Source organism: Mesocricetus auratus, unplaced genomic scaffold, assembly GCF_017639785.1.
Source record: "Mesocricetus auratus isolate SY011 unplaced genomic scaffold, BCM_Maur_2.0 Super-Scaffold_100011, whole genome shotgun sequence".
NCBI classification, from domain to species: domain Eukaryota; kingdom Metazoa; phylum Chordata; class Mammalia; order Rodentia; family Cricetidae; genus Mesocricetus; species Mesocricetus auratus.
The window spans coordinates 23,245,414-23,261,630 of NW_024429195.1; the positions used below are offsets into that span (position 1 = coordinate 23,245,414).

At 40.0% G+C, this 16,217-nt stretch overlaps 1 protein-coding gene across 4 annotated transcripts in view; it reads right to left on the reverse strand.

Annotated features, from left to right (window-relative positions):
* Window positions 1-2,763: 2,763 nt before the first annotated feature.
* The window catches only part of Intu (inturned planar cell polarity protein), a 73,563-nt gene continuing 60,109 nt past the window's right edge, over window positions 2,764-16,217 (reverse strand). For 3 of the 4 annotated variants that reach the window (XM_021226899.2, XM_021226900.2, XM_005069687.4), the window contains 6 exons: window positions 15,859-16,080; window positions 15,003-15,473; window positions 13,579-13,676; window positions 10,112-10,301; window positions 7,931-8,088; window positions 2,764-5,992 (listed from right to left, as the gene is read on the reverse strand). In XM_021226899.2, the coding sequence (XP_021082558.1) occupies window positions 5,881-5,992; window positions 7,931-8,088; window positions 10,112-10,301; window positions 13,579-13,676; window positions 15,003-15,473; window positions 15,859-16,080 (1,251 nt within the window). In that variant the 3' untranslated portion in view covers window positions 2,764-5,880. The remainder of the gene's footprint in view (window positions 5,993-7,930; window positions 8,089-10,111; window positions 10,302-13,578; window positions 13,677-15,002; window positions 15,474-15,858; window positions 16,081-16,217) is intronic. The other variant, XM_040754465.1, reaches the window with a different exon arrangement.

Sequence of the window (16,217 nt, forward strand, 5' to 3'; positions counted from 1 at the left end):
TTTTTCATCCATAGAACCTTTCTCTTAAAACTTGAAAGTCTACAGAAACCTTTTGTTGCTATTGTTGTTAAATATAGTGATAAGTACCAAATTAACGATCTTTAAAATGTATACTTAATTTATAATTTAAAATAATGAGAAGTCTATTGCAGATTATATCAATAAATTTTGAATTATTTGTTGTTATTATTATTATTATTTTGGTTTTCAAGACAAGATTTCTTTGTCTAGCCTTGGCTATCCTGGAACTTGCTCTGAAGATCAGGCTGGCCTCAAACTCACAGAGATCCACCTGCCTCTGCCTTCCAAATGCTGAGACTAAAAGTGTGCACCACCATGGCCCTTGAATTATTTGTGAGTCAGGATGTCACTCCAGCCCTGGCTAGTCTCCAATTTACACCAAAATGCCCATTTTAGCCTCAAGTGTGAGTCACTGTGCATAGCTAAAAGTACATTTTTTAATTTTTAAAAATTTGTTTCTTGACAATTTCATATATTTACTGAGTTTTAGTCATTTTCATCCTAGTTATTTGCATGGAATTGTGGAGTTGGCGTGGTCTAGCTGCCTTGAGAAAAACATATATCAAATGTTTTTCAGGTTAGAGTCCACGGCTCCCGGGGCACTCTGTGCCTTTCAGGTCCTGAGAAACCGAGGCACTGGCTCAGGCAGTGAAGTATTCATGCTTCTGTGTGTGTGTGTGTGTGTGTGTGTGTGTGTGTGTGTGCATGTGCACACGTGTTCCCTAGAAGTCAGTGAAGCATAGAGAGGCTTGACAGGACAGTTGACCCAGCAGGTTGGCATTTTAATTCACGAGGTTAACAGCTGGGTGAGAATGTTCCTGGTCTTTCTCCCCAAGCAGCCTACATAGCATCTTCCTGCACTATGGAAGCGAGCCACCAGGGAGGAAGCCTAAAATTACATTCTCCAAAATTTCATACATATATAATAGTATTGTTATATACTATTTGAAAATTTAATACTTGACAAAAGACAGTTGGACTAAACATTATTGCTTTGGTTTTGGGCGATATTACACGTTACCCCTAGAAAATTCATTTTATTGTATCATAGGAGAATGAAAATGAAAAAAGCAACTCAAGTCTGAGCACCATTAAGAAAGTAGTTTTAACCTCATGGTGTCCCTGAAAGGGTCTCAGTGCAACAAACCTGCCCTGTCACCACAATAGAGAATTCATCAGAAGCTGGCAGCACATTCAAGCTGCTTTGGTAAGAATTACCCTGTGCAGAATCATTCTTTTCTTCTATGGTTTTTTTTTTTTCATCAAATATACCAGATCCCACTATGGCAGCATATACATATCCATAATTGTTTCTTAAAGCATGTTTGACATTTTTCAGTTAAGAGCCCGTCTTACGTTTTACGTGGTCTGACCTACCCTGAACCTTGATGAGATTGAACACAAGGTCTAATTTTTCATTGGTATCTTAAGCATGCTATTACCTTTCTAATTTTTTGTGCAGGCATTTAGCCCAGGATCACAGACCAAGAATCTTGTTAATATTTTGATTACTGCTAATGATGTTAGCTGGCAAGGTCTCCGGGTTCCATATATTTGCAACTGCTTCCTTTCCAGTGACTCGCCTGTGTTTTCAATCTGTCCTTCTATTTAACACCCTGTGTCTAGAGTAATCTCCCTGAAGCAACCACTTTAATCGTCACTCAGATTTTTTAAAGTTAGTCTTCTTATCACATCGATTTCAAAACCCTGTGTGAAGCCTGCTGCAAATTCCAGAAATGAGCAGCCTTTTATGTGTCAAGCGCTGCTGTGAAATGCTTGTCTCCTTTAAGTAATCAACAAGAAAGCTTGCAAGAGTTTAAGGGAGGTAGGACTTCAATTACTCTCCAGGTCAGCCTGTATTTTTAAGGGTGGATCTATCTCTGGTGCTAGGGGACATGGTATCTCTGAAGACAGAAAAATAAGTCTTCCGCCTTCAGGGCCATTTCCACTGTCTCATCCTCCATGCTTGTTTGACTTGACAGCTGACTGACCATATTACTGCGTATTCATTCTATGTTATCACCTGCATCCACTTATCTGCATTTAGTGATACGAGACCAACAAGAAAGCACTTACTTAGAAACATTAGTTTTTGACACCGAGGGCACTTAGTCAAGCTGTCAGTCTAGACCTAAAACTGACTGACTGGCTTTGTGACAACCTGCGGATCAAGGAAGGAAAGCATTAGTAGTTTACACAGCTATAGAAGTACTTGGGAGAAGGACCTCTGTGCTCTTCACTCCTCCCTCCTGAGGAAGCCGCGGTGGTTACATTTTCTCACTTTGGGCTGATGTCAGTCACTTCAGCAATTCCTTCCCAGGCTGCCCTGTTTGCGACTTCACACCACACTTTTTTACTTCCCTGCTGCTTCTCCTAGCATTCAGCAGAATATTTTATCACATTTGTGGTCTCCCCCTGCCATGGGAACACAAACTCTGAGGGCAGGAAGCCTTAGCTATTTTCTTCACTGCTGGGCCTGCAGTGTTTAGCAGTGGGTAGAAGTTCAGGCAACATTTGCTGGGTAATCGTATGTAAAGGTAACACAAAGATAGCACTATGGCTCATTAGGTTAAGGTAGCCACTGCCAATCACGAAGTTCCATCCCTAGGACCCATAGAGTAGAAAGAGACAGTAAACTCTGCCATGGTGCTGGTATGTGAGCACATGAACACATGCATGCACACACACACACACACACCTGCATAAAATGTAATAATTTTAAAGGCAATTGATACTGCAAACAAACCTCCAAAACACTTTTATTTAAAACTCTGAATATAGAAAAATAGTTTTAATTATATACAGAAATAAAACTCTTTAAAATTAAATTAGTTCATATGGTTTGGTGTGTAGGTTCAAGTTTTAATAGCACTTACTATTTTAGAAATATCCAAAATATAAATCTCAAAACAAGAGTGAGGAGTAATTTTCTCCAGTCATTCCTGTCATGTTGTACAGTAATAGGCATGACTCAGCTGTTCCTTTGGTTCACAAGCAGAGGTCATTCAATATTGATAAACAGTAGCCAAAGCTCACATTTCATACCTTATAATATGTGACAATCATGATTTCGAGAACACACAGAAACAAATAATTGTTAAAGCAAAAAAACCTAGTAGACTGGTTTCACAGTTTTTTAAAAATTGTGTCAGAAATATTTAAAAATTGATTATTTCACAATTACCAGTTTGTTAGGCATGCATTGTTATCCATAGTCCCTTGGCACAGAAAGCGAAACACTGTGTACTCTGTTAGGTACAGCTCTCTGACATGACAGACACAAAAGAAAACTAAGGAAAGGGAGAAGAGAGAGAAGAGGAAAAGAAAAGGCAAGAGTCTAAAATGTCTTTGGGGCCAAGAAATGTGATAGCAGTGAGAAAGTACTTGTTTTTTTGTTTAAAAGAGCCCAGCCTGTCCTCAAATAGCCCTGTTATACAGCCCTGCCTGTATAATATAATTTATTATATCCCCCTGCCTCAGCCTCCTGAATACTGGGATTACAAGCATGTGCCACCATGCCTGGCTGTGTCTGCTTTTCTAAGAATGGTAGGCAGACACTGTATTTAATATTCTTTGGAACATTATTAGGATGCGGATAAAACCTAACTCAAGAAGGTTTCTCTGAAAGCCCATCGCTACAGGATCTGCACCTGTCAATTTATCCCCTCCCTGTAAAGGAAACAGACAGTACTCACAGTCCAACAATCAGACTGAGTTTCAGATGTGTCTGAACTATTCAGAGAAATGGTCAGCTAAGTTTACCTTCAATATTCACCTGGAAATGAAAAATAAGATAGTATTTTATTCTTTGAAAATGCAATGCCTCTTCAACATGGACATTATATAGAAATAAAACTCTTTAAAATTAAATTAGTTCATATGGTTTGGTGTGTAGGTTCAAGTTTTAATAGCACTTACTATTTTAAAAATATCCAAAATATAAATCTCATAGACCACACAGCAAATGGTTCATCTTTAAGATCTGTCATTTGCTTTGCATTTTACACTACTTTTTGGAATAGTGTTCTCATGGCTGACACAAAGAAAGCAGCAACAGATCAAATTTTAAGTGGGAAAAAAAGTTCCCTGCATTAAAATACCTAGTTTGTTCTGTTTGAAAACCTGAGGTGGTCAACAGCTACGTTGACCATAATGACCAGTATTAGAAACAGCTTGGGATTTGAGGGTGTATCCAGAAATTGAAGACATTTAATAGGTACATTTTTAGAAAGGCCAGAACACATACATTGGTATACAGGCAGTCTAGGTTCATTTGACTCAGTGCTGTTAAGGGGGGGATTTAAAACTGTTGTTTACATTTCAAGATCCACAATTTCCTTCTCTGACTTGAAAGCTGAAATTAAAGTCCCTTAGAAGTCGCTGGTGATGTAAACAGCTGGTGTCTGTCACCAATGCCTTGATGAGACTTTCTTAGACTGACAACAGAGGGGTAATTTTTTTTGTATATGACCAAATAGCTCAAGAAACACTGAAGTTTTGAAGTTTTAAGCTGGAGGACTCACATTTAAAGGAGGGAAAATGCAGGGATGAACTTAATTTTAGATAGCTTACCTTCTAACATACATAATCCTCGAAGGAGAAACTACCCACAGCTGTAAAGTGTGGGGAATACTGAGCCTGTGGGATGCCCACCCGGGTAAGTGTTAGTAATAGATGTAGCATTTGCTATATTTTTCTTTTCTTCAATACACTAAATTCTCATGACCAAAGAAAATCAATGTCTAGTCAGTCTTCTCTACTACTGAAGCTCAGGTAGACTGCCGTTGTTTAAAGTGCACCCTCTAGCTTTGGGAAACCCAATACGACTGATGCTTATTTATAAGACAAACATTAGTATTTTATAAAAGAAGTTACCCCAGGTCAGTGTTAGCCTGTTTTCTTCAGGGTTTTAAAAAGGATTTTATTTTCTAATTGTGATGTGGGTGCTAAGAGCTGAACTCAGGTCTCTTCCAGTGAGGTACTTGTTCATGACCTCTGAGCCATCTCTCCAGCCCTCATCCAGTGTTTTTAATATGATTTGTTAGTAGTGATATAAAATGTATGTGTACCAGAATGTACTTCAACAAGAAGAAAAAAAAAGAAATGGAAGCTTACGGATGATTAAAAATCTCTCTTATTCCAAAATAAAGCAGCACAAAGAATAAAGAGAATTAAATAAATATAAATTAACTTTAAACTTCATCCTTCCCCTCTTCTTCTGCACTGAGGTACCTACTAAAATACTTAAACAAACGCACAGGCTTTTGATTTACTAAGAAACCAGAACACAGATACTTCGAATTTAGATACTAATACACAAAATGAAAACAATGTATTTTTCTTAACTGTAACTTTCAAAAATCCCAATGTAATAGTAATATAATTAGTATACAGATGTTCTGAGGCCTGACAGGTACAGGAACCCTCACAACACAGAATTGACCAACTATAGAACCTTGTCATCTCTTCAATTTCGTTCCTTCACCAGGTATAAGTCAGTATTGGCTTTTAGGAAAAACAAACAATGAGGTGACTATGATCCCCAAATAAACATCTATATTATTTTTTATTAAAGAAATCACATTATTTAAAACTATTCAATAAATTAGCATGGTATACCAAAATGGCAATAAATTAGCAATCTTGCCTTTGTATTTTGATCAAGTGTCTACTCAGATGCCTTCTATAATACTACATATGAATTGATACAACCCAAGAGCATTGCCTCTCAATATTTAAAAAGATAAGTTCAATACTGAACGATGGCGAAGCTGAGCCTTATCTCTATACATTGATTCCAGCCATTCGGATACTGCCCCATGGTCCATTTGTGTGCTGTCTTCAATCCTACAAACACAGCTACAACGTTAATCCAAAGAACAGTTTAAACGCCATTTCAACAGCAATTTCCGTGACCGAGTCGTGAAAACAGACATACAGTTCCTGAGGTTTTGGGTGAAGGAAGAGCCTCCTGCAGAAAGAAAAAAAACATGGGAATTTCAGAAATTAAAGGCGATAAAACCTTTTCCCTTCATTTTCTTTCCGTTTTGGGAGAGCCAATAATAAGCTGAAAAGACAAAAACCAAAATACCAATCCTCCACCACCACCAAACTCATGAATCTAAATCTACAGATAATAAATAATGTATGTCCTAATTAATGGTATTGTCCTAGAGTGTGAGAATTATTATTTAATCAATACACATCACCATATCCCTTAGTCTTGAATATTCAACCTGCTTATTATTACCATCCAGGCAATACTTCCTGAATCATTTTAAGCACAGTAGCCATGAAATATTTTATTTCCACTTACATTTTAAACCGCTATTATTATTAAACATAAATTGACAACTCATTTGCAGATAGACTTGGATTAACACTACATTTGTATATGTGCTCGCGTATACATGCACCTCATGATGCATTTATGCACAAGTAAACAGACAGCGTAAGCACTGGCTCTAGTCTTTCTCCTTACTTGAAATGAACTCCGTTGACTACTGCTGCAAACTTCAAGCTTTCTGGGCTTTTCCTGTCTGCCTCCAACCTCCCCAGAGCAGCACTGGAATTACAAATGTGTTTGACTGTGCCTGGCTTTACACAGATTTTGGGAATTTAAACTTGATCTTCATGCTTGTATGGCAAGTGTTTTACCCACCGAATTATCTCCCAACGGTTTTGGCATTATCTTTTTGTATGCTGTGAAGATTTGTCATGAGGATTGGTTTAGTAAAAAGCTGAATGTTCAACATCCAGGCAGAATTTTCTGGGCAGAGAGGTTGCTGGGAAGAAGCAAGGAGATGTAGGAAGAAGCTAGACAGACACAGAATGAGTTGAACACAAAAAAAGCCATGAACATCCTGTCAGCCCACCTTCTCACTGCCATGCCTGATGACTGCCTTTGTGCAGACATTTGTTCATTCATCCCATTTCCTTAACCTACGTTCCTTCTGAAGACAATTCATTTTTTGAATAGGATCAAGTCAACTTCCAATGTGTCTTGCTTTTTAATCCTTGCTTAGATTCTTTTCTTCAAAATTCCTGTAGTATTGGTCTAGTCTATTGTGTGTGTATACATATACATATACATATACAGTGCAGAAAATGCCAGGTGCCACTTCAGAAGGGAAGGGAGCTCTGCAGAGGTCCTCCTTGAGAAGATAACCAGTCAGTGTTGATGGATGTAATAGGGGAAAACTCCTACAGGGAAAGCAGAAACAGCTGCCCTGTGCCAATGAAGCTGGTCCACAGTGGACAGATGGAGTGACACGGACAGGTAGGTTTTGAAGGAGTGTGGAAAAAAATGAAGACTAAAAAGCAAGAGGGAGCCGGGCGGTGGTGGCGCACTCCTTTGATCCCAGCACTTGGGAGGCAGAGGCATGCGGGTCTCAGTAAGTTTGAGGTCAGACAGCCAGGACTGTTACACAGAGAAAGCCTGTCTCGAAAAACAAACAAACAAAACAAAACAAAAAACAAAAAAACAAAAAAGGGGGGAGGAAAGAAAGGAGAAACAAAAGGAAAATGGGGGAAGGGAAGGAAATGTGTGTGTGTGTGTGTGTGTGTGTGTGTCTGTGTGTCTGTGTGTGTCTGTGTGTGTGTGAATGTGGGAATGTCCTCTTAGTGGTTTTGGGAAGATCTCTGAAAATCTGATTTAGCCATTCAGTCATTCATTCTTTTCTTTAATCAAACCCCTCCCTCATTATTCTCTCTTATCTCCACTGGAAGGACACAGGGAGGTATTTAGAGGAAAAAAACAAAACAAACACCAAAAGTAAAAAATCAAACTCTAAAGTATGCTAAAAGATTTCAGCTTGGTTACGCTCCCAGGCCAATATTTAAAGGTATCCGCTACCTCTGTTGCTTTCTAACCTTTCATTTCACATGTACACACTTCCCTCATACTTACCCCACCACCCAGTAAGCCATAACTGGTGGTGCTTTTTTCTGATCAGTCCAGTTTTCAGGTGAACATTCAAACAGCACACCATGTTCTTTCACATGGGTCAGGGAAGACACTGAATCTGCAGACTCTGAATGATCTTCACCATGAAGTACTTTCTTTTTCTGCAGATTAACAGCAGTTATGAACATCAACTAGCACTGAAAGTGTTAGTCTGAAATGTTTGGAGCTGGGAATGTAAGTCATGGGTACAAGGCTTGCTTAGCACGCACAGAACCCTGGCTTCCATCCCCAAAGTAGAAAAATAAAATGGTTTCACATAATATCTGAAGATGATGATGATGGCTGATTCTGGTTCTAAGTGTCTACAATGCTATTCTTCCTGTCAGCCTGCAGAATTTTTCTGTTCGTCAGTTCTCGGTTTAAACATTATCTCCTAAGGTAGATTACAAGAATCCCCCAGCAGAGAGCAAATGTTATTCTCTCCGCCCACCCATCTCTTAACCCCGCCTCTAAGACAAGTTCTCACCACATAGACCTGGCTGGCCTGGAGCTCGCCTCCAACTTCTGGCATGCTTACTGTCTCTTGTTTGGGAGTGGCTGGATTACAGACAGGTGTCATCACATTTGGTGTATTTTTTTCTTTTAAGATTTGTGTGTGTGTATATTTGGGTCCATGCCAGTGAGTACCCAAAGGGGCCAACTGTCTCCCTGTTAGAAGCCGTGCTTTCCCAACAGCCACACAACCTTTTCCCTCTTCATTCCAGTCTGTTTGAAAACTGCTCGACATGATCAGGGGGCACTTGTAAAACAGTAACCTGCACCACTGAGCCTGACTAAGATTAGATTCCTCTTGACACTCACTCTACTGGGTTTACTATTTGTCAGTTTACTTAGCTCCTTCATTAGGAGTTGGGCTTCAGGGAAAGGATTTAGTTTGTTTGCTTTCCTAGCACCTAGAATAGTGTCTGGTGCGGAGTAGATGCCTTAACATTTAATGCCAATTTCTGTTACTACATATGACCAAATAGGGTGATGACATACCCACAGCATCCAGTAGTATATAGGAAAGAAGAGCCCAAGAAATGAAAGCAGGGAGGCCTCCCTGCTCAAACATGACACTTCCTGTTAATAACACTTTGCGAGAACCTGAAAGTATGGGAGGCAGAATTCTACTGCTGAATGGGCCCCGAGCAGTGATATACTCCAGTTGGATCACTTTATAGCTAAGGAAACAGGAAGAGTCAGGGTTCAGGCCAGGGCTCCTTACTCCCAGTCCAATGTCATTTTAAACCCAAGGTCTTCACAAGACTGGTATGCTTCATACACCACCATTATCTTCAGAGAGCTGCTGGTGGGCAGATGTTAGATCAGTTACAACCTCCTCTCTCTCACTCCCCTCCCTTCTTTGTTTTTAAAAGATTTATTATTCTTGAGTGTATCTGTACCCATGTGAGTTTATATGCATCACTTGTGTGCAGCGGCTGATAAAGGCCAGAGGGTATCAGATCCCTTGGAGCTGGAGTGACAGGTGGTTGTGAGCTGTCTAAGGTGGTCTGGGAACCACACCCCAGGACCTTACAAGGGCAGTAAGTGCTCCTAACTGCTGAGTCACATTTCCAGCCCTTCTTATTTTGAGACAGAGTCTTAATATATCCTAGGCTAGCCTCAGACTCACTATGAGACTGGAGATGACTTCTGAATGTCTCATCCTCCTGCCTCCACCTCTGGGGTGCTGGGATTACAGATGTGCCCCCAGGGCTTCTTGAATGTTAGATAAGCACTGTGCCAATTAAGCTGCAGCCCTAGCCATGAAGTTCTGAATATTCTTCCATAATGAGAGATCAATACTGATTTTCCCATCACCACAAGAATCCGATTGATCTTTTTATTATACATAATACTACTACTTAAGAATAGGGTGCAACATGAAATGACATTATCCTGGATTGAAACACTACCACCAATTAACAAATGGTTAAATCAAAAATATCAGATATGAGTGGCTAGCTGACATTATAAACGACCATTTTGTACTTTGCTATAGAAAAACCAGGCCCGCCATTTCCAGAGGTAAGATTCCAGACCACAGAGCTCAGTATAACTGAGTTAAATAAAACACCGCTGGTGATGCTGATTAAAGAAAATAGAGTTGATATTGGCAGAAAACTATATTTAAATATTTACCTCTTCCTTCAGTGTCTGTTGGAAAATTGCACGGATAGAGAGACAGCACTGATGGAAATTCTTAATTAGCTGAGCATGGACAGAACCGCCTAGCTGAGCCACCTCTTCATGGGTGGGAGTGATGAAGATGCCCTGCACTGTTTCTAAGGCGACATAATGGAAAAGTGTATTCTCGGGACCAGAGGTCAACCTTGAAAAGGAGACAGAAGGAAATTGATGTAAAGTTAGAAGAACTTTTCATTTTGAATTTTGTAGCATTCTCACAAGGCTATGTGAAATAATATTAGCAGTATAATTATGGATGGAAAGCTGAATGAAACATTTAATTCCCTGTCCTTAACTAAAGCACATGTTAGGGTATTCTTAATCCCCTAATGGAGACAAACAGTACCAGCCACGGAAGGATAAACATTAAATCATTTGCAAGTAACTTAAATTGTCTCTTCACTAAACAACCAATTGGCTGAGCCTTCTTTTTCCGTGGTTTGTAAAAATAACTGAGCTCATGTTTGGCCTAAATTCCAACAAGCCATAAAGATGGTATCAGTTTAGTGTAGGGGCACATACAATATTATCTCCAACCAAACTAAACACATGAAATCAGCAGCACTAAATGATCCTGAAACAATATGAAATGGTTAGCAATTGCAAAGTTAGATTCACATCCTTATCACCGTGCCAACAGTTGATAGTACTCCACACTACTACAACCTTCTCACTTATATTCCATTTATTGTTCTAGATGTGGTGGGACCTGGGAGACTGGAGTCTAAAAACACGGTTGACTTAAGTCTCGTGCAATGGCCAACTTTATTCAGAGCATCAGACAATTTATTCTCTGAGGGTTAATAGAAGTCACACGAGTAAAGTGTACAATCACAGGGTTAAGCAAAACATGACAGACCAGCCTCATGTATCGAGCAAGCCACACATGGCAAAAACATGTTTCTCCATAGACAAATGTAAACAAATTATAATAGCCAGCTGCAATGAATAATCTGAAGTAAACTAATTCCTAGCTGTTACACCTGGGAGGGGAATGAAAGTACAGTTCAAGAATAATGCCATGTTTTTAAAGAAACTGAGGTTACAAGACTCATGTCTTGGTTTCATGGAGTTTTCTCACAAGCACTCACAATTCTCCTATGGCTCTTATTCTTAGACCACATTCCGACAATATTCAGTTACTATTTTCAGTTTTCCTTTTCTTTCCCATCTCTTCCTCTCATATTTAATCTCAGACAGGTCAGCAGAACCTAGTTGAGATGTCTATGTTTCCCCAAAGGAAGAAGACTTAAAAGAACAACAAAAAAGCAAGAAATAATAAGTTACCTTGAATGCCTTCTATATGCCACAGTGTGTGCTTGAAAGTATGGTAATTTCAGTTTTCATAATGATCATGCATGACAGTAAATGTTATTCTGCTCCCCTTAACCGCGGGGAAGTCGTGTCTGGCACTGGGATGACCCTGACCTAGCTGCACAGCCAATAGGGCTTGGTGACTTTGCAGTCTGCTCTCTCTGCATCCCAGTTTTTCTTCTCTGGGATGCCAAAGCAATAAAGCCAGGATGGAAAACAGGGACCTTCCTTCAAAATGGTATCAGGAGGTGGGTTGTCTGGGATTGTAGAATACAGAGTGGATGTGACTTTGACATTGAATAAAATGTTGGGTATAAAAGATTAAAAATCATATATTTACAGTGGTGTGTATATACAAGTTAGAGTAATATAATTTGCCTAATAACATGCTTTTAAAATGAACTTTCCACATCAGTAATAAGTTACCAATCTTTGAAAATAAAAAACCCTGTGATTTAAACATGTGGATTTACATAAGCTATTGAACTTGAGGGTTTGTTTTTACTAGATATAACGTCAAAACAATGTATGCATTTAAAAAGTATGGCAGTAATGAAATGACCTTAAACTTTGAAGTCATTGATAAATGGAAGACTAGGGGTTTCAGCTTACCATAGATGGTTATACTCAAATTTATTTGTTTAAAAAATTTTAACTATTAAAACTTAAACACTCATGTGTGGAGGTATTAAATATTAACATATTAGATTTTCAGAGCACTATTTTAATCAGATAAGTTATCTTTCTTTTGCCCTAACTTCAGGAAAAAAAGAATTTCCTGGCAACTGCTATTTGCACACTTGCACTTAGAAAATATTTCCATCATTGAGATGGTGATGGTAAAGAACTCACATAAGTGTATTTTGCTTCTACATGTTCTCTTGCTAAGTACAATTTTGTTTTATTAGCTGTTCCCACACATGACATCAACATTAAATATCAGGCAAAAAGATTCAGGCAGATCAGGTAGCTAGCCACAAAATAAATGTAAAAGAAGTGCTTATGAGGCTGTAGTTACTCAGTCAGTAAACTGCTTGCTTTGCAAGCATTGAGACCAGGGTTTGAACCCCAGAACCCACGCAAAAACCTAGGCATGATGGCGAAAGTCAGCTGTGGGAAGGCAGAGACAGAGGAGCGCTGGGGCTCATTAGCAAGCCAGCCCAGCATGCTTAACTCCAGGCCAGTGAGAGACTGCATTTCAAAAGACAAGCTAGGTAGCTCCTGAGGAATGACAGTCAGCCAGGTTATCCTCTAGCTTCCACACACGAGCATACATAAGTTCATCTTGCACACACGAGCATACATAAGTTCATCTTGCACACACGAGCATACATAAGTTCATCTTGCACACACGAGCATACATAAGTTCATCTCGCAAGATGTATGCTCGTGGCAATTCACAAGGCAACTATGCATTCCTTCTTTATTCAGGTCCTTTTACTTCAGGATTCCTTATTCAATGTAAGTTTGAGTTTTATCTATTTGTTCAGGACCAGTTTCTAGGACCCAGATTCTGAGAGGCAGACCCACAGGGAGAAGTTAGGGGGATGCATTCTATGGAACTGCAGCAGAGGGGTGAGTGATGGAAGCAGAGTATATATGGCAGACAGAGAAGCTGAACTGTGCCACAGTGGCTACAGAGGCACCGCCTACCACCTGGAACCAGCAACTGCGCATGGCCTTTCACTGTTGGCTTGAATTTAGGCAAATAGTCAACCCTTTGTTCTCCAGAAGTGAGCACTCTGAGCTGTACGCAGTAGCAGCTATTACAGGCTCTGGGTTAAGCATAAGCAGGCATCTACTGGAGTCTAAAGTTAGCCTTTAAACTCCAATTTAAAAGGTAGACATCCAAAAAGTACGTTACCTGTGGGAGACAGGTAAAGAGCAACTTTCATGTTTTGAAATACTTCTTTTGGTGTTTTCATTAGAATACAAATATATTCACTTCCCCAAACGTGTAAACAAACATTACAGAAACAGCATGGATAGTACCTGAGATCTTTGAGCTATATCATAATTGTGCTTGTTGAATATCTCTGCACTTTCTCACTGAAAAGGTCCTCAACAACAATGAGTTTAAGTGAAAAGGCATACTAGGAGTTTCTTACTTCATCGTGTTATAGACTTCCAATTCTTTGTCTGAAAGTTCTTTTTTCGAATTTCCCAAATGAAATGGATTTGGAAGCGTTGATTTCTTTCTAGCGAGCTGGAAGATAAGTAGGTCAGTTTGTATCTAAGAATAGGATCAAATAGCAGAAATGACTCACAAATTTAAAACCTTCGAAGGGTGTCATTTTTGTGATGCATTCTTCCATTAAATATTTTTTATGCCAATCTGCATCTCTTGGCTTATTCTTTGGTATGGGGAATTCTAACATCAAGTTAGAGGGCCATGATGAAAACTCCCCACTAGTTCCACTACCAAATGCATATATGCATTTGTATTTGTCTCTCTTCCTGCTGTCTGGATGCCTCAAGGTCACAGATATGTCTCTTTCTCCTGGCAGCTGATTAGAGCTTTGCTATATGCAATTTAGCCAAATCCTCTTGGTTTCTGTTACCTACTAATTGTACCAACAGAGACAGCAGGTTATAGCTAAGGGTGCAAGCACTTCCTAACACATTCTATCCATGGCTCCAATGCATCCCATTGTTTCTGTGCAGGAGAGAGAACGTCTGTGCTGTGCTTGTACAGGCCACACCACTCAGAAACATGCAGTCCACTTTCAGTTCCAAGATTCCTTCAGCTGTGTCTGGCAGGACCTCCATCCACCTGATAGCAAGTTTCAAAACTGTCTGGGGAGAGCTCAGCATCCCAGGAGAGTAAGTGCAAAGCTCCCATGGGTAATGATGACTCTAACAACTGTCTGGGTACTTTATGATATGTATGGGAAAAGCCAGTAAACATCATACACTGAAGTATGAACATCCTCTGTGCCTCACAGTCACAATGTTCATGACATTTGTAAGTCTAGATTAAAAACCTATGCTGGGCAGTGGTGGCGCACGCCTTTAATCCCAGAACTCAGGAGGCAGAGGCAGGCGGTTCTCTGTGAGTTCGAGGCCGGGCTGGACCGACAGCCTCCAAAACAATACAGAGAAACCCTGTCTCATAAAAAACAAACAAACAAAAAACCCAAAAAAACAAAAAACAAAAAAAACCTAGCTATTACAAATAGGCATCTCCTCTTCATTCTGGTAATTTGTTTCTGTTAATTATTTTACTGACTACTTAGATTGACACTGAAACTGCCCCACAGCTAGGATGATCTGTCATTCCTATCAACACAGAAACAAGACCAATGTATGTGGACCAGGGGTTGAAGCTTCTCTACCTGGAAGCACTGGGCATGAACGTCCTAGACGTCAAGGACTCATGTGTTGGCACTTGGTTTTTTTTTCTCTTTTCAGTTCTAAGTCTCCGGTTTTCCAACAATGACTAAACCACTCACCATTTCAAATAAGGAATACCCTCCCAATTAAAATCCTAACAGTTATGGATCACAATTCAGACACTTGGATGAATGCACACCTTAAGCAAGGCCATGCTGTCCTCTGAACCACAGGATTCTCTTTGCTTCCGCACTGCAGCTGGGGTAGTGTGTGGGCTAGGACCAATACCTTCTCCGCCTTCGCCAGGCTCATAATCTCCACTACCCCGGGAGGGACTGGGCTTCCGTGCCTTGAAGGGATGGTCACTGAAAAAGGTTCTTCTGCATGTTGGAGAGGTCGCTGTCTTGGTGGACCCCTGCAGTCTACTGAGGATAGGTGAAGTGGTCAAACTATCTGCCTTTTCATGTGATGCAGCAAGGAACCAGTCAGCACAAGACAGGCAGGGCCCGGGAGATGAGGCTAGCCCTTCCTCTATGCGGGAGTCTACTCCTTCCAGCTGATGAAGAGTTGTTCTGACCTGATCTACATAGATACAATCTGGACCAGGATTCCCAGTAGCTTTAGATGTACAGCCTCCAGCTTCTAACAGCACACACAACATATAATGTCGCTGCAAAGGAAGATTGGTACAGGTTCAGCTGCCATAAAAATAAAAATACTCAATATAGTCTATATGCATAAGCAAAGGCATCACCATGCAGGGTTCAAATCTATAGTTTCACGCTTCCCAAAACAAGCCAAAGGGGTAAAAACACTTTAGGAAGGGGAACAAAACATCTTCAGACCCTGCTAAAATTATACACTGGATTTTACCAGTATTTTTTCATGAGTATTAAATAGATACAGAAGAAAGGAAATAGAGGAGCACTCAACATTTTCTTGATTGAACACAAGCAATTAACATATTCATATTTGTAAATGGGCATATTGGCATATTAAAGCAAGTAGATTTAAAATGTGTAAAATGAAATTCAAGGAAGCATTTCCTAACTCACCAGTCCGACAATCAGTAAAAAATATCTCCCTTCAGGTTCCTGGAAGACCTCGGTGTCTGAGTCTACAGGAGGCTGGAGGTGGTGGCGTGGGAAGACTTCTCTCCATATTATCAGCTGGCCAATTCTTTGCTTTGCTGCTAAAGGCAGCAGGCAGTACTGGCGACAATACGCAGCAATCTCAACAATATCATCCTTAGGTAGATGGCTGCACACCAAGTAACCCTGGGATTTAATCAGGAGGAGCCAATGTCAGTGAGTAACATGAATCAATGATCCCGCATTTCTAAGAGCTTTATTAACACCAAAACAGTAGGCTTAAAATGGTGTAGTTCTAAAGGGAGTAAACTAAGATCTGGCCA